General features: G+C 33.9%; 1 protein-coding gene across 3 annotated transcripts; it reads right to left on the bottom strand.

The window, feature by feature from the left end:
- Nucleotides 1-1,117: 1,117 nt before the first annotated feature.
- On the bottom strand, nucleotides 1,118-19,415 carry LOC133181580 (centrosomal protein of 120 kDa-like). 3 transcript variants are annotated; one of them, XM_061316098.1, is made up of 21 exons: nucleotides 19,299-19,415; nucleotides 17,089-17,357; nucleotides 16,736-16,874; nucleotides 15,819-15,973; nucleotides 15,302-15,499; nucleotides 14,210-14,428; nucleotides 13,719-13,977; nucleotides 13,379-13,453; nucleotides 12,997-13,123; nucleotides 12,598-12,747; nucleotides 12,076-12,193; nucleotides 11,637-11,704; nucleotides 10,048-10,150; nucleotides 9,338-9,481; nucleotides 6,199-6,288; nucleotides 5,803-5,895; nucleotides 5,437-5,549; nucleotides 4,845-4,893; nucleotides 4,629-4,751; nucleotides 2,880-3,124; nucleotides 1,118-2,595 (listed from the first exon to the last, which is right to left on the bottom strand). In XM_061316098.1, the coding sequence occupies exons 1-21, from the start codon at nucleotides 19,342-19,344 to the stop codon at nucleotides 2,358-2,360; spliced, it is 3,021 nt and encodes a 1,006-aa protein (XP_061172082.1). In that variant the 5' UTR covers nucleotides 19,345-19,415; the 3' UTR covers nucleotides 1,118-2,357. The 3 variants fall into 3 exon arrangements, with proteins under 3 accessions (XP_061172082.1, XP_061172083.1, XP_061172084.1); XM_061316099.1 differs by having other exon boundaries at nucleotides 10,048-10,147; XM_061316100.1 differs by lacking the exons at nucleotides 16,736-16,874; nucleotides 17,089-17,357; nucleotides 19,299-19,415 and adding an exon at nucleotides 16,445-16,492.
- Between the last annotated feature and the right edge of the window lie 2,978 nt (nucleotides 19,416-22,393).

Below are 22,393 nucleotides of genomic sequence, written 5' to 3'. Positions count from 1 at the left end.
TTCACAGCAGTTAATATGATGTTGAGGAGTAAGGATAAGGGTTTAATATTATATAACTTATGCTTTGCTCTATGTCTTCTTCAACATCTTGAATTTCCTGAGCATTCTTTAACCTAATACTATTTACAGTAATATATCTCTTGGATTGTGAGACCTGTGGCATCATTTTAGTTTTTCTCTGATCTTAAGAAATGAAACCCATGCATGTACCTAAGCAAGGAAAAGAAGTCCTGATAAGATCTATACAATGTTCTACATCTCTTAATATTGAAAGTATTCATCTATAAATTAGCATGCAGACACCAAAATAAGCAAAACTGACAAATACTGTATAATACATAATAGAACACATTTGCAGATACTTAATAAAGTTTCTCAGTTATTATATAGATATTTTGTTAACTTAAACCAAGAACAATACATAAAAATAAGAATTCTTTGTCACAACATTCATATCTTACTTCAAAATATTTGAAAATCCAGTTATTTGAAGGGAAAATGACATTTTAATATTCATATTCGTTACGATTTGATTAGCTACGAGTTCAAAAAGTCTGCCTTATCCATGAAAAACCAATACTCAGCTATTTTTTATCATTTAGAATCAATCTGGACAAAATTCTAATGCTTAGGTTTTTCCTATCTCTTTACCATGTTTACTAGACAAATATTTTTGTGGACAGAATTAAATTCTTACAGCTCTGTTCTACATCCAATGAAGTATTCCATTCTTAATTTGATAGAAAGACTAAACCACACTACATCTTACTTGTGTAGAAATGGAAACCAATTAGGGAAATTATAAATGTTCCTTGTTTAATACCTAAACATGAAGATTCTGTCTTCTTTATTCAATATCCCAATGAATCTTGGTTTAAAAGCTGTCCTCAAATTAAGTAACAATGTATGGAAACGTATAAAAACCAGCAGTAAACCTTTTTTTTCACTTAGAACCACCAATCAAAGTTTGTTGTGTGTTTAAACCTTATATGAAATTTTCACTTGTAGACTTAAATTTCTATAAATTTCTCCTTGTATTTAATATTTCGTTAATTTAAACAGATGTTCTTCAAATTCTTCAAATAAAACTGTTTAATACAAATAATGCAGAGATACATTTATATTCAAAATTTTAATGGGTCAATGTTTCAGTTAAAAGGTAAGTTACATGTACAATTGGCAATATATAATGTACGGTATTTAGCATACACAGTTATTTACATATCACAATATTGCTTAAATAAACATACTGGGCTCTTGTTTCTTTGTATTATACATAAAATAATAAAGCAAAAAGAAAACCTATTTCTTTCAACCAGCTACACTTCCATCACATAAAATGAGATTAAGCCACCTACTCTGAATTTATTATCCTAATATCTAACTATACTTAATAAACATCAGTACTGAAGAAGTACATATCACACATCGTGTCTACTCTACCATCAATACAAACACGTAAGAAGAGGAAAGGTATTTCCCAGCAAATATAACATTTTTCCAACTGCTTTCATGAAACCATCTATTCCTGAAAAATACATGTATTTTAAAGTTTGAAAAAAAATTAATTACTGTCTTCTCAACAGATTTTTTATCAATTTTTTTTTTTTTGATTGTTCAATGATTTGCTCAAAGAACTTCTAACAAAAAATCATTACTCCCTGACTTTTGAAAAAATAAGTCATATATTTTTAAAAATCTATTTATAGAGAATTCTTTGAAATTTATAATGAAAGAAGTGCAGCACTTGTTTCATTTTCTCGGAAAATCCTGTAAGAAATGTCTTTACCATGATTAACCTGTTCATAAGAATGAGAAAAGCTACATATGATCGTGGTTAACTCTGAGACTCGAGAAGTTTCTGTGTCCAGCAGACAAACACGTTCTAAAACTGTACACTCAAATGGTTCATTAAATTACATTAACATTTAATTAAGTTTCAAATAATGAAAAAATTAAAGCACAATCTGTACATATTTAAATCCTTATTTATACCTATTCCAATGGAGGTTGATGAAAGGTTTGGAGTAAATGAAAAATTAAATTATTTTTAATACGTCTAAAAATATGACATTTAAAAAAAATCATATCCATATTTCCACTCATGAAAAAATTTTACCAACAGACAAGTTCACATATATTGTACATGAATTCAATGAAAATAAAAACTGACAATGAAAGCAGTGTTTTATAAATGTACTTCAATTTCTAAGGCAAATAGATAACACAGAGATTTCAAAATCTAACATCATTCCTTACAATTTCTGTAAATATTTTGCAATGCTATTAGAAGTTAAATCTTGAAATCATTGTTTGGTCAGAATACATCCATCAATAGAGTAGACACCTGTGGATTGCTATAAGGCATTGGTCTTTTTCTCAGCGATGGATTCCCTGATTTGCCTGTCAAGCTCCGCGATGATTTTGTCCTGTGTAGAGTACACGCCTGTCCTCAGTAGAGTATCTCTCTCTTCTATCAGTCGTGTGATGTGGTCATCCAGGCTGTAGTCCAGATCCGGCTTTAGGGGGTGCATCCCATCTCTTGGGCTGTCATCTGACACAAACTTCCCTTTCTCTTCCTCAAGTTTCTTCAACCTAAAACAGTTGTGGTCAAATGCAACAGTGAACAGCACTTTAAACTGTTTTCAAATACACAATACTATCATTGTCCCATAAATATTTATTTGTCAAATTATGCAATTTAAAAATATGCATCCAATTTAAAACAGTACAATTGAATAAAACATGGTCATTTCTTTTCTAATTTTCTGTAATTCTTAAAAAGGTACTGTCTTACAAAATCAGAATTGGTAAACATTTACATAACCCCAAAATAAAGATAAAGCTAAAGGTTCAGTAATTATCCGTTCCCTACATACTTGGACAATTCATTCTTGAGTTCCTCTAGCTCTTTCTTCTCTGAGTTGACCACCTCCTTTTCCTCGGCAGCGAGATATCTCAGTCTCATGTGTTCCAGCTCCTGCTGCTGTCGTTTGAGCTCAGCCTTTGCTGAAGCCTGCTCTTTTTGTTTTAATCGTGCGAGTTCTTTCAGTGCACGGCCCCACTGCTGTTTATAGTGGAGCTTGGATTTTGACAGTGCATCTATCTTCCTCTCCAATTCCACCTAAAGGGGAAATAACTCTCATTATTCCAGAGGCATAAAAATCAACTTCAGCAATGTTATCAAACATTCTGGAAATCTTTTTTTCCTGATGAGTTTACATCACCATAGAAGTCTAATGACTATCATTCCTAGCCCTTTTCTAATCAATTTGATTGTTTCCTAGTTTGAGTAAAAGTCCTGTACTTTTTCTTGTAGATATTGAACTTTGAGCAAGTTATGTAACTTTTAAAGTAGACATGTACATATTGGATTACATTTCCTAGTTTGTATAAAAAATATGTACTACCTTTTTTATCATTAGGCATAAGAGTTAAGTTCCTTTCTAGTGCTATTACTAAGAGATATGCACTGAAGATCACCAAATATTCGTGACACCATATTTTTTCAAAGATAGGTATTTGGCATTTATAAGCAAGATAAAATCTTCACAAATTCTGACTATTGTCCAATATCATTTTTACTAATAAAAATATACGCGAGAAGGAAATTTTCACAAGGAGACAGTCTCACATAATTATGAAAACATAAAGTTCTCGCAAAGTGATTTACAGTACCTTTTCTAGTATATTATTGTATGTACATTTCCAAGTTTGAGTAAGTTAAGTAATCTTTATACTAGACATATACATGTATGCTTCCTAGTTTGGGTACGAGTTGTGTACCTTTTCTGGCATTGAGAGTAAGAGTACCTTATCCAGCATTGGGGCAAGAGTTGTATACCTTTTCTAGCATTAGGCATAAGAGTTGTGTACCTTTTCCAGCATTAGAAGTTAAATGTGTACCTTTTCTTGCATTAGAAGTAAGACTTGTGTACCTTTTCTTACATAAGGAGTAAGACTTGTGTACCTTTTCTTGCATAAGGAGTAAGACTTGCATCAGGTGTAAGAGTAGAAGTAACCTTTTCTGGGGTTAGGTGAAAGTAGCAGTAGGAGTAAGAGTTGTGTACCTTTTCTAGCATTGGGAGTAAGAGTTGTGTACCTCTTCTTGCATTATGATTAAGACTTGTGTACCTTTTCTGGGGTTAGGAGAAAGATATGTACCTCTTCTTGCATTAGGAGTATGAGTTGTATACCTTTTCCAGCATTAGGAATTAAATGTGTAGGTACCTTTTCTAGGGATAGGAGCAAGAGTTATGTCCCTTTTCCAGCATTGCAAGTAAGATACGTACCTTTTCTAGCTTTCAGTATAAGACTTATGTACCTTTTCTAGCATTAGGAGTAAGAGTTTGTATCTTTTCTAGTTTTCAGTGTGTATACCTTTTCTAGCGTTAGGAGTAAGAGTTATGTACCTTTTCTAGCTTTCAGTGTGTATACCTTTTCTAGAGTTAGGAGTAAGAGTTATGTACCTTTTCTAGCATCAGGAGTAAGACTTATGTACCTTTTCTAGCATTAGGAGCAAGACTTGTGTACCATTCTAGCATTAGGAGTAAGAGTTATGTACCTTTTCTAGCTTTCACTATAAGAGTTATGTACCTTTTCTAGCTTTCAGTATAAGAGATATGTACCTTTTCGAGCGTTAGGAGGTTGATCTCTGACTGGAGTCGAACCTCCGGTTTACTGTTCTGTTGCTCCTTATAAACAGCGAATTCTTTCTCCAGGCCTCGGTACTTCTTCTCCATCTCACTCAGCTAAAGCAACAGAAAGGAATAAAAATTCTTATAGCATTAATGATGGAATTTTCTGAATTGTATGTATAAAATTTGTATAATTTTACTTTTTACCTCATTTTTATAGCGTTCCACAATGCCCTCAATCTCTCGGACCTTCATTCTACAATATAATCCAAATATATAAACACACAAAAAAAAAATAAAAATAAAATAAACTTAAATAAATTGATATTTGTACCAAATTTTATAATTAGCCATAAATAATTTTTTTCAGCACCATGATATACGTTTGATATACATGTATAAGTACTGGATTATAATTCATAATATCCCATTGCTCTACTGTTGGTATCATATAGTTCTCAATATTTGAAGGTATAAATTTTCAAGTCATAATTATCTTATTTACTTAGAAATAGACTCTGTCCAAGTTGGATTAAAATGAGTTTACAGACAAGTGCAAACTTGCTGAACTTGACTTCCACATTAGAATTGACATTTGCAGATTCTTTTAGCTTAACAAATTTCAACAATGCTCAGGAAAAAAGTAAGCAAATGTAATACACCATGCATCATAACAATATTTACAGCAATGTAATGTTACATGATGCATTTTTTTTTCATGAAACACTGTACTTACATTAACCTTTCCACCAGATTAGGCACTGATATAAATAGACAGAACTATAAATAAGATATTAACCTCTCCAGCTCCACCTGGTGTTGACAGTCCTCCTTCATCCTGTGGGAGGCCTCTTTCATTTCCTGCAGTTTCCTGTCATGTTCCCTCTGTAACTCCCCACGTTGTCTCATGACCTAAACACATATACGTATTGAGCATGCATTACAACCAGCTCTGTGTAGAAATAGCTCGATAATCTGGCAAATTACCCACCCTATCTTACAAATAATTTTTGTAAAAGAGTATGATACTGGACAAATCTAATAAGTTATTTGAACATGAAATTTAACACTAACATTTTTAATTTCAAATAAGCTGATGTCAACATATATCATATCCTCGACACAATGTAAATATTTACATCAGTTGCCATGGAAACAACATTACCTCTTGTTCATTGGCTGCTAATTGTTTTTCTCTCTTTTGTAAATCTAACAAAGTTTTCCTTAATTTCTCCTCAGACTGCGTGTACTCTGCCATCTAAAACAAAATGATCATGTCAGATGTGATATAGAAATATCTCACCAAATGGTGCATAAATTTGCCCATAACTACGGTATTTAGCAGATTTAGGAATATCAATATCCTCCTTATTGAATTTAATAATTACCATTTATAATGCATATTTAAATGAACTTATATCACTTGTTTGCAAGTGATGTTTTCTGTAAAAGTGTGACCCCTCTTAGACAGAAAACAAACAAGGTGATTTCTATGTGTCCACCATCATAAAATCTGTGTAGATATTTTCCTGATTTTTTTCAGTGATCAGTATAAACTTACTTTCTTTTTCATAATAATTTCCCGTTCTCTGTCCCTCTTCTTCCATTCCTCTGCTAATGCCTTCATGTACATGATTTCTTTTTGCTTCAGCTGTCAATCCAAACCAATTAATAGAATAACTTAAAGTTAAATAGCTTAAAGATTTAAAGAAACGGTTTTAAATGCATGTAATGTGATAAGACCATGGAACATTAACTGGCAAAATTGTAAATATACAGCTTACGTCTTTTCCATCTGTTACAGTCAAAACATGTAATGATAGACAATGAAATGGGCGGGTACAATTCGGCACATCCGTCCGAGAAAACATTGGATTGAAATTCTAGTTTGAAATTCATTTTCAATCCACCTGAGCTGTTTTCAAACACAGAGTGTGATTGTATGATCCAAAAGACAAATAATTTCAATTCCCAAATACATGTTGTTTGAAATTCATATTTATCATCGTTTATATGAGTTTTAACCTATGATTTTAAGGACACGTAAGTCATAGAAGACAGAGATTATTTTTTCAGATTTGATTCTAGAAAGGGGGGGTGTAAAAAATTGTCCAATCAGATCATGCCTTCACATGACAAAATACCGTAAGTTTTGGGGTATATGTCGATGGGGTATATAGGTCGAAAGGCTCATTTTCAGCCATGATTTTTTAAAAATCCTTAGATAGGACGATTTGGAAGATAGGTCGAGGCTTTGTTTATCGACTTTCTAGAGATTCTTACGTAGAAACTACGTATCAGAACATGTAAAGGTCTTTAACTTAACCCGTGATATTAACGTATGAAGAAAATAAACTGGTATTTTTATGAGTACAGCATTTTAATAGTGTTTTACACAAACATAGTTAAAACTTCCTTGAATTGTGATATAACGCATTTTCTCCAACTTGCCTGTTCAACGCCGTCGTTGTTTGACTCCGTCGTTAAACACATAAATACGGTAGTATACAACAGCTATAATTAGGGAAATACCCGAAATCAAACAATAATCATTTCCATTTTAGAACATCGTGGACACATTCTTTTATTCCAACATTATTTACCGGGGTACAATATTAAGTGCGATGACCGCCATTTTTATATTTCTTGTTCAGGGATTTGCTAAAACACGCAAATGACTATTACCTGTAACAGTGAGCAATTGAAATTAATCATATTAACATGCTATAATTTGCTTGAGATATTGTTGCTAAAAAATAAATTTAATTGAGAGTACATTCGCAATTTAACAGTCATCAGGAATTTCACAGTTTTGTTTGTTCAATGATGTATAGCACTAATACCCCTGTAACGGCACGTGGATCTGTTAATCATGCCCCGCAGGTGTTTAAACCTACAGGTGTTAACACCTTTGTGTACACAGTGTATATCCCTCTATCTGTCAGACAATTAAAATTCTATTAGAAGCCAATCTTTGTATAATTCGGTGTACCCCTTGGATATAAAACAAAATAGTTATGACTAGCGGTATTTTAGGAATTTACCGGCAACAGTTTATTTCACACATTTTACATTTAAATAAATATCACAAGACAATGAAAAAATATTTAGGTATACTATTTCAATTAATCATTACAAATAAATGGTAATAAAAAAAAATTCAATTGCGATTGTGAAAACTCCTCCGTATTTTAAACTTTGATACGGTTGCGGTTTTATTTTTAGTAAACGATTGCGACTTCCAACTTCACAAGATGGACACAGCATGTTGTAAATATACTTTGAGACATTATTGATGATATAATAAGTTTTTTTGTACATCGACGGATATTTAATGGAACTTATTTTGTAAGAAATCAATGGAATAAATATTTAATTCTTTATTGTTTATTATTTTTTTCTCGGTAAAGTAATTTTAAAAAAATACGAAAATGGCACAGATTTGCTTTAAAATTGATGTAAATTTTACTGATTTTGGGGCATTTTTCGTAAACTTGGGCCTTAGATAGGTCGATTCGTTAAATAGGACGATCCCAGCGGTTCTGAGAAAAAAAGTATCGTCCTATCTTCCAAAACTTACGGTATGTTTTTTTCTAGGATGATAAGAGGTATTTTTTTTAGTTTTGTCTTCACTGAAAAATGTTTGACAATCAAAAGCAGGGAGGGGTTGTCCAAACTTAGAGAAAAAACTTTCTTTTTTATTTCCAAGATCGTTTAGCCCCCTCCATGCACCCCCCCCCCCAACACATGCATGCACATACCTAACAAAAATCAAATATTTGTTCCTTTATATTTCTTTAAAAGCACTGGTCAGAAATTCTGATTTATATATTTAAGCTTCAAAATTCAAAATAGTCCGAAATTGAAATTATTTGTATTCTGGGTCATTCAGTAACACATTGCCTTCTAGCGCAGCTGAGGTGGATTGAAAATGATTTTCAAACTAGAATTTCAATCCAATGTTTTCTCGGACGTCCGTGCCGAATTGTACCCGTCTATTCCATTGTCTATCATTAAATGTTTTGATTGTAACAGATAGAAATGACGTAAGCTGCATATTTCCAATTTTGCCAGTTAATGTTCCGCGGTCTTAAAAATAAAAATAATATAATAAAGAGTTCTTCTGATGTATTTTTAACATAATGTAATAAAGAGTCCTTTTGACCTAGTTCTAACATAATGTGATAAAAAGTCCCTCGGACCTGGTTCTAACATAATGTGATAAAGAGTGCCTCAGACCTGGATCTAACATAATGTGATAAAGAGTGGCTCGGACCTGGTTCTAACATATGATAAAGAGTGGCTCGGACCTGGTTCTAACATAATGTGATAAAGAGTTCCTCGGACCTGGTTCTAACATAATGTGATAAAGAGTGCCTCGGACCTGGTTCTAAGATAATGTAATAAAGAGTCCCTTTGACCTGGTACTAACATAATGTGATAAAGAGTCCTTCGGACCTGGTTCTAACATAATGTGATAAGAGTGCCTCGGACCTGGTTCTAACATAATGTGATAAAAAGTGCCTCAGACCTGGTTCTAACATAATGTGATAGAGTGCCTCGGACCTGGTTCTAACATAATATGATAAAGAGTACCTCCGATCTGGGTTTAACATAATTTGATAAAGAGTGTCTTTGACATTGTTTTAACATAATGTGATGAAGAGTTTATCATAATGAGATAAAAGAGTCCCTCTGACCTGGTTTTCAAACATCTGTTCCTGTGTTTCTTTCCACATTTCCAATTCCACTGCTGCCTGATACTCCGCAGTCTTTCGGGGCTCCTCGGGACTTACTGGTCTTTCAGTCACCTTTGGAGATCGAACGGGGGAACTTAACACAGGCTAGGGGAAAAATCAAGAAGAGTATATTGTAACAGTTATTTCTTATGATAGAAGCCCAGTAAAATCTTTCATACTTTCCATCAAAGCCATTGATTAACAGTATTTAAGATTATCAAGAAATAAGGAACATGATATAAAAAAATTATCTTTCAAAATCTGGAGAAGCTTCACAATTGCGCACTTTCTCGTTCAAACATTTTATCCATTAATTTATTGAATAAAATGCCTAGTTACTGAGTGTTACAGTAAAACATGTTCAAAACAAAGTGCCAGGGATGGATGATTTTGCTTCATTATAAGTGTAATTCGTTATATTCGATAGGTTTACAAAATATTTTAAAGTCAAGGGAATAAAAATCACTTCACTGTAAGCATCATTTTAATTAAAAGTGTGTTCACTATAAGCGTGTTTCACTGTATCTTATTTTTAGTATGTAGTCAGTAAAAAAGAATGCAATAAAAAATTTACTGACTGACAAATTTTAGGGAATTATTCATGACATGAATACATGTATAATCAATATGGTTCACATGTAGGAATGATGACCTTGTGAGGTTTGAAATACCTGTGGTGGCACCTCCTGCTGGACGACAATTTGCTGGGCTGTGATTGGTCCCCAGTCCTCAAGACACAAAACAAAACAGACCTCACCAATCTTCTGATGGCTACTAAAACAAAAACAAGGAGGTCTTATAATTTTTGGCAAAACATTCCTTCGTGTATTCTGAGAAAACTTTACGCAAACACTTCTGCTTACTAATGACAGTTTTCTCCGTTTTAAACGGTGACCATATAGCAACTGTGTATTAATTTTATTCACACACTACAGTGTTAATCTCTGAATGTTACTGACAAAGATTTAGCTGGTAGAAATATTTACACTTCATTGCACAGAATAAACCCCATTACCTGTATAACTGACACCCAATGTTACGCAACAGGTTGAATATGTATTCAAGTAATATGTGTTTCAACTTCCTAATATTACAGTAGATTAACACAATGTCACTTTGAGTGGGAGATGTTTCACTGTGTCAGATTCTGATATTTTGAGATTGAAATTAGGAGTCTCCTGAACAGAAGGGGAGAATTTGAAACTATGACAAACGTGGTCACCAGTCATTGGCTATGACAAGATGGTTACCTGTCATTGGCTATGATAAAGGTGGTTACCTGTCATTGGCCTCTGACAAAGATGGTTACCTGTCATTGGCTATAACAAAGGTGGTTACCTGTCATTGGCTGTGACATAGTTGGTTACCTGTCACTGGCTATGACAAAGATGGTCACCTATCATTGGCCTATGACAAAGGTGGTCACCTGTCATTGGCTGTGATAAAGGTGGTTACCTGTCATTGGCTATAACAAAGGTGGTTACCTGTCATTGTCTATAACAAAGGTGGTTACCTGTCATTGGTTGTCATAAAGGTGGTTACCTGTCATTGGCTATAACAAAGGTGGTCACCTGTCATTGTCTATAACAAAGGTGGTTACCTGTCATTGTCTATAACAAAGATGGTTACCTATCATTGTCTATAACAAAGGTGGTTACCTGTCATTGTCTATAACAAAGGTGGTTACCTGTCATTGGCTGTGATAAAGGTGGTTACCTGTCATTGTCTATAACAAAGGTGGTAACCTGTCATTGGCTGTGATAAAGGTGGTTACCTGTCATTGTCTATAACAAAGGTGGTTACCTGTCATTGTCTATAAAAAAGGTGTCATTGTCTATAACAAAGGTGGTTACCTGTCATTGTCTGTGATAAAGGTGGTTACCTGTCATTGGCTATAACAAAAGGTGGTTACCTGTCATTGTCTATAACAAAGGTGGTTACCTGTCATTGGTTGTGGTAAAGGTGGTTACCTGTCATTGGCTATGACAAAGGTGGTTACCTGTCATTGCCTACGACAAAGGTGGTTACCTGTCATTGGCTATGATAAAGGTGGTTACCTGTCATTGGCTATGACAAAGGTGGTAACCTGTCATTGCCTATGACAATGGTGGTTTCCTGTCATTGGCCATAACAAAGGTGGTTACCTGTCATTGGTTATGACAAAGGTGGTTACCTGTCATTGGCTGTGATAAAGGTGGTTACCTGTCATTGGCTGTGATAAAGGTGGTTACCTTTCATTGGCTGTGATAAAGGTGGTTACCTGTCATTGGCTGTGATCCCGAGTCTGTCATGGAATGTCTGCCTCCATCCAGTTGAGCCGGTGTTACTCTACAAACATTTACATCACCATTAATTCAGTTATACTCCATGATTATACATTTATGTATTTTACATCTCACTTGTAAGAAGGAAAAATAAGGGGAAATAAAAACCATTTCTTAATAGCCAATATCACACAATGTGATGTCATAATTCAAAAAAAATTAGTAAGAGCTTGGAATAATATTAATTCTGTTTGTTCTTGAACAAGTATGGAATACATGTGTATGTATTCTGATAAAAATATAATCCTACCTAAATTCATGTCTCTAAGCTATAACAACAGTGAATATTTTCCTGATTTTCCAGGTGGTTTACAGTTATTTTTTTTTACCTGATGTACAGATGTATGAATATAAAGGAAAGAAAATGACACATACTGATACTCTGAATTTATCTGTGGTAATGATTTGATCGAGGGGGAGTTGTCCAGACCCAACTAATACGTCCTGTGAGAGCTGCTTGTCTCGGTGCCACACCTCTATTATCAGGGGGACTCTGTACGAGAATTATCAGTTAATCATACAACAGTACAATACAGGAATTCTCCAAGCAGATTAATCACAAAGGGTCATTTTACTTTCAAATTAAATGATTGTTTGCTACATATGATAAACTCCAGACACACCAAAATTTTATAGACAGCATCTCTGAATCTTGACTCAATATTATAAGTAAACAGGCCATTCAGAATTTCAAGGCTTTAAAAGTAGCATTCAAATTTAAATTATGCTTCTTTGTATAGCCTATAATATATTGGCTGAACCAACATATGAAATAGGAGCATTGTGCAATTTTATTTTTGGAAATTTAATTAAACTGTTGCAATAATTGGACATCTGCTGAAATTACTTGTTACAAGTTGTGCATGGTAAGTAATTCTGTAATTGCTTCCTGTTTACCTTAGAAATGTTTCCTGTAGTTGTTGTGTGGTACAAGCAAAGTCAAACGCACAGAACGACTGTGGAAGAATGACCTCCGTCCCCTTCCTAATCTCAACAGGAGGGTTTGTCAAAATCGGAGCAGCACTTCCAAAAAAGGGATAAGAGTACCTGAAACACAAATAAAGGATCAATAAAGCCATCTAAACAATACTTAATTCACTGACAGAAAATTCTAAATATGTGTATAATATTAATACTTGAAGTTTAAAAAATCTGACACATCTTAAACTGAAAAAGAATGACAGGAAAAAATGTTTTACAAAAGATGTCTAGCCTTTGTTAAAAATAGTGTTTCCCTTATTTATATTGTTTCATTGCACAAAGCAAATAATTGAGCTGTGAATGGCTTATTCTTACCTGATAAAAACCATTAGTGTTGAGGTACTATGGAAGTCTTTGATACTTCGGAGGTCAATCGAGAAGGTAAAGTGGTGGGCCTGGGGAGGTATGGCCAGGTGAGTGGAGGTGGTCGTCTGACTGTCCACTGTAAAACAACAATACAGGTGATATTGTGGGTTATGGAAAGGAGTGAAATGAAACCTTTAGTGTCTCTTGTTAAGTTTGAAAGACAGAAAATGTGTTATATAATGATTTTATCATCTTATGTTGTGAAGAAGGGATCATATTAATTTTTTCAAAAATGATGACAAAAGCAATCTCTGTCTGAAACTATATTAAGGTTCTTAAAGTATAAATTTGAAAAATTAATCTTCATAACACACTGATCTGTTGGACTTACCAGGGTGTGACCTGACCGGGCTGCGGGGACTCTGAGGGGCACCTGCTGGTTTCTCTGTAGCTTTCTTAGCACCTTCTAAAATTAAAAACAAAATAAGTGTAACTACGGATGTCCTTGAATTAAGTAAAGTCTTTCTAAAACATACAGTATGAATCTAGATAAAAATATATTTTAAGATCTTCACATTTCTTTACTTTCATGAGGTGTATTTTTCTCTAACTTCAACATCTATTTGTTGTCCTCGTTACTTATACTATAGCATTACATTTACAGGTTTTTTTTCTATCACTTTATAGTAAAAGTGAAATGAAACTAAAATACAAGTGTATTGTACACTCACTTTCCTCCTCAAAACTACTGACAAACTCCTGTGTGTTATTTCCATCCTCAAAATCATCCTCGTAGTCATCAATCTCCTTGACTGGTTCTGCCTTGGCTGGTTCCTGGGATCTGTCCCTCTGTTTGGCTGGTGACCTATCCTTCTTGGTTTTGGCTGCTGGGGATGCTGGTCCCCTGGGTGGGGACACATCACGGTCCTTGACAGGGGACCCTAAAACTTTAGTTTCCTGAGTGTCATTCTTGGCAGTAGAGGATATCACCTAAAATTAATTTAATCTTTAACTAAATAACAATGAAAATATTTTATTCAAATATACTTGTATACTAACATGTAACACAAATACAATTGTTTGATCATATTAGTTCATATTTATCTGTCATGTCCTTACTTTATTTCATTTTGTAACAAATTTGACTAGGACCAAATTAGTGTTATTTGAAAAATGAGGAGCATTCATTTTATAGCACAGTGGACAATGATCAAGATCCTACCATTTCCTCTTTCCTTAGTACAATGGAGACTCCAACAGTGGGGGCTAGATCCCCAGGGGCAGGGGTTATTTGCTGCTTGGTTTTGTTTGGGGGTATCAGCTGGAAGGAACCCTCAATTGAGACTGGTTTCATGTAGATTTCTGTACTGTTTTTGACTAGAAGATCTTTCAAAGGAATCTCACAGCTACCTAATGATTGCTCCCCACAACACAAATGTATCTGAAAAAATAAACATCAGTTTTATCAATGACCGCTGTATCAAATTAGAGGGACACCAAGGGTGCATATGTTTTGCTAACCAATCTTTCCACCAAAAGAAATTCCCTATCCTGAAGTACTGATGCTTGAATAGGAGGTTAGTGTACTGACAAAAATTCTACTGAAGAAAACAATTTGTCTACATCTGACTTTTGTACTCTAAAGATTAATTACTTACAGTAACTTCACTAATACCATAATCTACCTCAAAATCTTTTTGGTTTTCTTTTGCCCTAGAGTATACTTTTCAAACATTCAACTGAAAACCTTATGTCATCTTTTTTAATTGTTAGGCCATTATTTACACACTGAATTGTTGACGGATTTTTCTGTTATTTCCCGATCATGACAAGGAGCACACGGCGGGTGTGACCGGTCTGCAGGGGATGCTCACTCCTCCATGGCACCTGATCCCAACTCTGATGTCTTAGAGGTCCGTGTTTGCTCTGCTCCTATTTTGTAATGTTTGATGGACTTTTGAGCTCGAATACTGTTCTTTATCTCCACATTTTTCATTTTTTAATATCTTGCAGATGACAGACATGGGAGAAAACAAGTTCCAGATTTGTTGGGAGAGATTTAAATGCATTCATAACAGGAAACATACATGTATTTTCACTGACATTTAAAATCTGTCTCATTGGCTTTGTTCAGTGAATCACAACTTGAAAAAATGTTGTTTGTATCCACTCTATTGATTATAGATAAGTTAGGTGTCCTTTATTTATTTTGTTTTTGTTTTTTTTTTAACTCTTTCAGGACAAATTACATGCTCTGCATTCAAACAGGTTTAATCTACCTCCCTGTCATTCCTATATAGATATGACAACATACTTGTATACCAGGCTGGCAGGAAAAGAATGCCCTCAGTGTGTCTACATTACTTCGGATTTTGACAGAAGCTCGTTCTGCAGGAAAGTTTGGATTTATTAAATCGTGGAAAGTCTCATTGGTGACATCATTCCCCAGAAGGGAGAAGTAGAAGAAGTACCCATTGGCCGTCACAGGGAGGGGCTGAGAACTTGGTATCAGCTAAAAATAATTTACCTTATTACTTACTGATTACACAGTGAACCATCAATTACAAATTCAGTTCTTATTCAGTTTTGATATTTTACTGCAGCATGATTACATTTACAAATACTTTATACTTTACACAATATATGTACATGTATAGTACAATGTGTGTACATACAGTCACAGAAATATTAAGTAATATAACAGTGTTAATTTAGATGGTCTTACAGACAAACTCATCAAATATAACACATTGGCCAAATTTCTTTGTCTGATGAAATAAGTTTGAATAACCAGAGTTTATAAATATAAGTTCATTAAATGTATGAAATACCTGTGTTAAGTTTGCAGCCTGTGCAATGGTAACTGATAGGACAAATTGTTCTTTACATTTAAGCTTGGAACCTATCTGGTAATATCCTTCAGCTTCGTTTAGTAGAGGCTGTAAGTGTCGGGGGTCCACCCCCAAGTTCTGAGTGTCCTCAAGTACTACAAAAACATGAACAAGTATTTGCATGTAATATTGATTACACTCATCAGAAACAATTTGTCATTCAAGAAGAGATAATTTCAGGATTTATCTTTTTATATAACAGGAAGAAGAACAAAAACAAAGATAACAAACAATTTTCAACAAAAAATAACATTTTCAGGTCTCTCAATTGTCTATAACTGAGGTCCCTGAAAACCCACATCCCCAATGAAAAAGGTACCTCTTTTCCCAACTGATGGTGTTAATTTCCTAATTGTCTTTACTCATGATAAAGCTGATAACAAAACACTAGAAAACCATATTTTAATGAAATTTTATGAAAACTTTCTTTGTATTTTGATTTTCCAATTTTCCCACTCTACTGGCCTTGCCCCTGTACCAAAAAGTAATGTGAAAGTCCCAATTTTAAAACAATAGAACAACAAATAACAGTAAACATAAATAAACAATACTACGGTTGTTGTTACTTGTGGGTGTCTGAGTCTCCATACTATAAGTTGCTTTTGGGTCCCGTTCTATTACTGTAATTGCATCAAAAACCCAAACAAGATGAGAGTAAAAAAGTATTTCAGGTAAAAACTTTGAATTACTATACAGTGATACACAGACAAAATTTGAGCCTACCGGTAATAAGTTGATCAAGTCTGCAAGTACATATTAATCTAGCTACTTCAAAAACAAAACGACAAGTTACTTAGAGTTTTAATTAATCTTTTAATTACAGAAACAAAGTGCACCTGGTGCACTGAAATACTTACACCTTGCAGGGGCATCCTTGGCTTTAAAGCTTGTTTCTTGCTCACCACCACTTTTATCATTTTCTAAGTAAATAGCTAAGCGAATTTCTGATTTATTTTTGCTGTATTTTGAGTGTAGAAGTGGATACCATTTTGGAGTCTGGAAAAAGATATAACTCAATCTTCATATGCATTTCAGCAACTATTATTTTATTTATTTAATGAGAAAAAATGAACAAGAGCAAGAATTCCAGGTTAGTTTTAACAGGAAGGTCAAATATACATTGTATTTTAAAGTAAACCTTTAAAATGCAACTGAATTTTATACAGAACACTTTTTAGAAAACAATTATCAGAATTAAGATCTACTGAACCTGTTTGGTTGTAACTGATCTTAGATCCAGTACAACATATCCTATTGCCTCCTTAAAGGTGGATGAACTGTCACATGCATAACACTGAATTTTAATGGAGGTCCTCTGCAATCTGTGTTGTTGTAGGCCTTTCTTGTCAAGTTCCCAGGCCAGTTCCTGTGTGAAGTTTGGAGTTTCTGTGTGATCTACAGGGTCAGTGGACAGAAGCTCCCCATCAAAACGAGCCTCCGTGATTATCTTGTGTTTTGATCGCTTAGGGAATCTTCTTCCTATAATCAGAATTACAGTTCCAACTTTATCATGTTTATGATACATATTAATTCTATAATTTGATTTACATGTATACTACCTCTGTACATATCCCATACAACAAATTGATATATAAGATTTTATCACTACTATTCTGGCAAAGCATTCTTTTTTCTTAGGTAAAATTTATGTTCAGTTATAAAGGAAAGATTTCATGAAAAATCTTAGAGAACAATGAAATTTTAATACATTTTTTGTCTATAGATTTTATCAGAAAATGTTGATGGAGACTAAACTCATTATTGGAAGTTGCTGATAATGCTAAATTACATTTTTTTTTTTTGGACAAAATATACATGCAATGTCATCAAAAGACTACATGTATGATTAAAGCAAATTTGTGCTGTATAGTTCTTATACACATTTACAGAGGGCGGAGCCCTCTCACGGGCCCGAAGGGCCATTGAGAGTGAAGCTCTCCCTATAGGTAACACGTTTGTATGTAAAATATATTGAATTCTATTGTAAACTATAATTTTATTACAATACCTATGGAACTGAGAACCTTTTCGCCAATATGGCGTCCATAGTCTTTTCCATCTTGAATCTCGTGACAAATTCCCGCATAAACGAGATGCTGGAGAATCGTAATTTTAATTTCAATCCTGCGTTAATGAAGTTTTATCAATTCTAATAATCTAAAACACTCTTATGGTCCTTGTTACTTTCGTTTTCAACTAACTTGCATTCGATCGTCATAGACCTGACATGTGACATCATTCATTGATGAATCAGCAGAAACTTTTGCATTTTCATTTTCAACAACCTGTAATAACTGATATTTCATATGCGTACTCTCTTTTTAAAAACAGATTTATTCACCTTTTGATACATCGATAAATATTCTATTCGATACTTCCCAGAAATGTATCCTATTATTCACAAGTTTTGACTTCAGAATTCTAAAAATAGTTTTCGCCTTAACAATTTAATGTCTGGAAAAAAAACTTTTATTGAGTTGAATTCATTTTTTCAGATATTAAAAAGAAAAGATTTTTACCTTGCTTTTATGTTAGTTTTAGAAAGCACTTTAGACTATTCGAATCAGATTATAGTTTTTAAAAAATGCAGAAACATTAAATTTACTCTACATTTGTTCCATTAGAATTAAGAAAATAATTCTCAGAAATTTTGCGATGCTGATACTTTTAGCTCTCACGATACTCAGCCCTAATGTTGGTCACATGATCAGTTTCCAAGTGTCCTGATAACCCAGAAGTTAGATAATCTTTCTGTAGTTTGGGTCCCAAGTTCGACTTCTGATGTAGTCCCTGACAATTGTAGATTTATAAAACCTAATACCCTTAAATTTCTTTATTTGAGATGAAAAATATTTAAGGTAAGAGAACTTCAAGGTTATTTTTTTCAAAAGGATTGAGGTCTTTGTTATGATTTACAACTTGATTTTAACACTGATTTATCATTAAACAATAAAATGTAGAAATGTTCACTTGATGGCTCCGCCCTCACCACCGGTCGCACCGTCTAACATATTAGTTCTATACACATATAGGGTATAAAATGTTATTTCCCTTATTATAACTAGTTTGGGGTGAGGTATACTATTGCTCCCCAACTGTTAAGGTAATAAATCAAAGCATCTTTATATTTAATCATAACATAAGTGTATGTGTTCAATCGACCATCCAACTTAGTAGGAACCAATGGAGGAAATTCGAAATTATTGAAAACAATTATTAAATGCAACCACACATTTGCTATTTGCTTTCCTTCAAGAAGAAAAAAAATTATACAACATTATCAATTTTAACCAATGTTCAATGAGTATGAATATTAAAACTGAAACACAATAACCAGCCGCTGACACATGAAAACGAGCACAGACCTGTCAGTTAACTATACGTATCACGTTTTTAAATGATAAAAATTTCAAAACTTACCCTCTAAGACAGATATTACTACAAGAAATTTGTCCTTTTCAACCATTGTTTTCTTAAACCAATAAAGGGCGATTGTTTTTGTCAGAAGCAAATCATTTTAAAGAAAGACTTCAAAGTGGCTACTTTCTTTCAAATACGGCGGCCATGGTTGTAAACATTCTTTCGGAACATCTCTAAAATTTTGTTTTAGATTCAAGTGTAATTTCATTTCCGGATGAATTTGGATTACGCCTCTATTTCTGTCATTTCTTCAAGTTTTTTTTAACGACAAAATGATGAATTAATCTGCTTAATATATTTCATTATTATATAATGAATTGTATAGACAATGTTTTTTACCATACTGCGTGTGTACATGTGTAATATCCGAACTAAAAAAGGAGACATCATTTATTTACAGTGTATGTTAAAAATGTCTCTGCTTTAAGGACAGACGATACGTTCCTCAATAATATATAATATTTTCTAAGATTTCGTCATTGAAGTATTGCTACTTTAACAAGTTTCCTCACAAAAAATTGAGGTACCTTACCGGGCATTTGTGTAAGATACCAGATCGAGGATGTTTCCTATAAAATCCTTTTGGAAAAAACCTAATTTGCCAATATCACATTTTTTAGTGATTCAATTTTTTAAAGACAATTAGAAACAAGTTTAGAAATCAGAAGGTAATTAAAATTTGGAATATTTTCCATACAGTACGAAGATATACAAAACAGATATTTGAGGAACGTATCGTCTGACCTTAAACTATACCGTTGGTATAATTTTGTATTCATTTTTTACTAAAACATTAGGGGATATTGATATGTAAATAAGTAGGTGTATTAATCATAAAATATCATAAAAACACACACCTCCTGATCGAAAGAAGCTATAGGGAGTTCATGAAATAGCGGAACCAGGAATTTTTCACGGGGGGGGGGGGGGGTTCCAAACCTAACTGAAAAAAAAAATCAGGATAAAAAAAAAAGGCATAATGAGTTAATAACCACTTCAACAAAAGAAAAAGGCCCATGGGTCACAATGCTAATTAACAGATTTTTTTCTATGTAGAATCCTCAGTATACACATCCTGTACATTCCTATGTAAAAATTTGATCGCCTATTGTGACCCCACCCTATCCCGGGTATCATGATTTGAACAAACTTTAATCTACACTTTCTGAGGATGCTTCCATATCAATTTGACTAATCATGGCTTTGCTGTTCTTTTATAGATTTTTAAAGATTTTTTTTCCATTCCTGTGTAAAACTGTGGTCCCAACCTACCCCCAGGGGTCATGATTTGAACAAATTTGAATCTACGCTACATGAGGATGCTTCCATATAAATATAACTTATCATGCATTTGTTGTTCTTGAGAAGATTTTTTTTCTCTACATTTTCCAAAGTTGAATTTTGATTGCTTATCGTGGCCCCATCCCACCTCCGGGGTCACGATTAAACAATTTGAATCTACACTATGTAATGAAGCTTTCACATAAGTTTCAACTTTTCTGACCCAGTGGTTCTTAAGAAGAAGATTTTTGAAAGACTACATTAAATTTTCACTAATTCTTAATTATCTCCCCTTAAAGAGGGCGTAACCCTCATATGAATAAAGTTGAATCCCCTTTACCCAAGGGTGCCTTGTGGCAAGATTGGTTGGAATTGGTCCAGTGATTCTTGAGAAGAAGTCGAAACCGTGAAAAGTTTACATACGGATAGATTGACGGATGCTGGGCAAAATGTGATCAGAAAAGTCCACTTGAGCTTAATTTCAGCTCAGGTGAGCTAATAAGGGAAAAGGAAGATTCACAAAACTCAAAATTCTTAAGACACGGTCCTACTCCCATAAAATCAAACGAAGCTCACAACAAATGACTCTTCTCAGAAGAAAGGGGGAATGGGTGTTTGCATGACATGGCTAAATATCAAAAAGGCCAGTGTCGTTTAGAAATGAAATGATAATCTATATTAAGACCAGAACTGTCCATACTTTAAATTTTAGCATAATATTCCCATGAGTACAAGATGCATGGCTATAATCTCGACCGAGATTCGTAGGTCTTGGCTGAATATTAATCTGGACCGATGCCTTCAGTTCGGTGAAGACGTCAGTCCAAATATCCAGCCATGCAAAATGAATCTCAACCGAGATTAAAATCCCAGTACTTGTGGACTGAACCTCCATCCAAACCTCGGGAATTCAACCCCTGGGCTATATTGGATTTTTTCTTCATAAATGGTATTTATTAAATTTATATATCATAAATATTATAGCAGAAATCGGGGGAAAAAAACAAAACAAAATAATCGTTCCATAAAAAAAAATATCCGACATTACATAATAAGAGAGATATGCCTTCTCCGTTAATTATCATGTCCATTTTTTTAACGATATTCATGATGAATAAGTTAAGTAGATATAAAATATGAAGGAAAAAAATCCAACTTGAATATCGGAGAGGGAGGGGCTGTGTATAAATCTACCTATTATTAGCAGTGGATTATAAATGCTTTTGTTTATATAAAGTAAAAGTCATTGCATTTTGAGATAAAATTATCAACGAACCAAATGTAGCAGTTTTAGCTGGGGTTTGTGGACCGTGCACGTGGATATCGGAGCCTACATAGCTCAGTGGTTATAGCAACAGAGTATAGTAATGCCGGGGTCACTTGTTCGATTCCCGGTCCAGTTTTAACTTACCATCACAACAACGCAACACCGTCCAGTGACTTGTATTCCGATTCTATAATAGAACTTATCTGCATTCTCAATCCTGATAAACCTAAATGTACAACTGACTGTTGATCCCCCCTTCCCTATTAATTTAAAAATCTTTTATAAGTATATTCCAATTTTGGGCCCAGAGGGCATATGACAATACAAGGCAGTTTATAGAAAGGGAAAGTTCAAAAGGATTACACATATACAATTAAACAATGATAAGCATTAAGGAACACACTTTAACATCCTCACAACGTCAGGGGACCTGTGTAAACACGTTGCGGATGCTCCAACGGCAACGTACGTATTGACTCAGGACCCCCTAACGTTGTGAGGATGGGACCACAAAAGAACCACTAACTACATGTTGATGCAGCAAATA

Source organism: Saccostrea echinata, unplaced genomic scaffold, assembly GCF_033153115.1.
Source record: "Saccostrea echinata isolate AGI-Se365-2 ecotype Australia unplaced genomic scaffold, CSIRO_AGI_Sech_v1 ptg000009l, whole genome shotgun sequence".
In the NCBI taxonomy this organism is placed as follows: domain Eukaryota; kingdom Metazoa; phylum Mollusca; class Bivalvia; order Ostreida; family Ostreidae; genus Saccostrea; species Saccostrea echinata.
This window is presented reverse-complemented; position numbering and strand designations above follow the sequence as displayed.

Coding starts and splice junctions, on each gene's coding strand:
- LOC133181580 (XM_061316098.1), bottom strand. CDS start 19,344: ATGGTTGAAAAGGACAAATTTCTTGTAGTAATATCTGTCTTAGAGG. Junction 5,550..5,802: donor TAGCAGCCAATGAACAAGAG/GTAATGTTGTTT, acceptor ATATGTGTTTAG/GTCATGAGACAACGTGGGGA. Junction 4,752..4,844: donor TGGAACGCTATAAAAATGAG/GTAAAAAGTAAA, acceptor CTGTTGCTTTAG/CTGAGTGAGATGGAGAAGAA.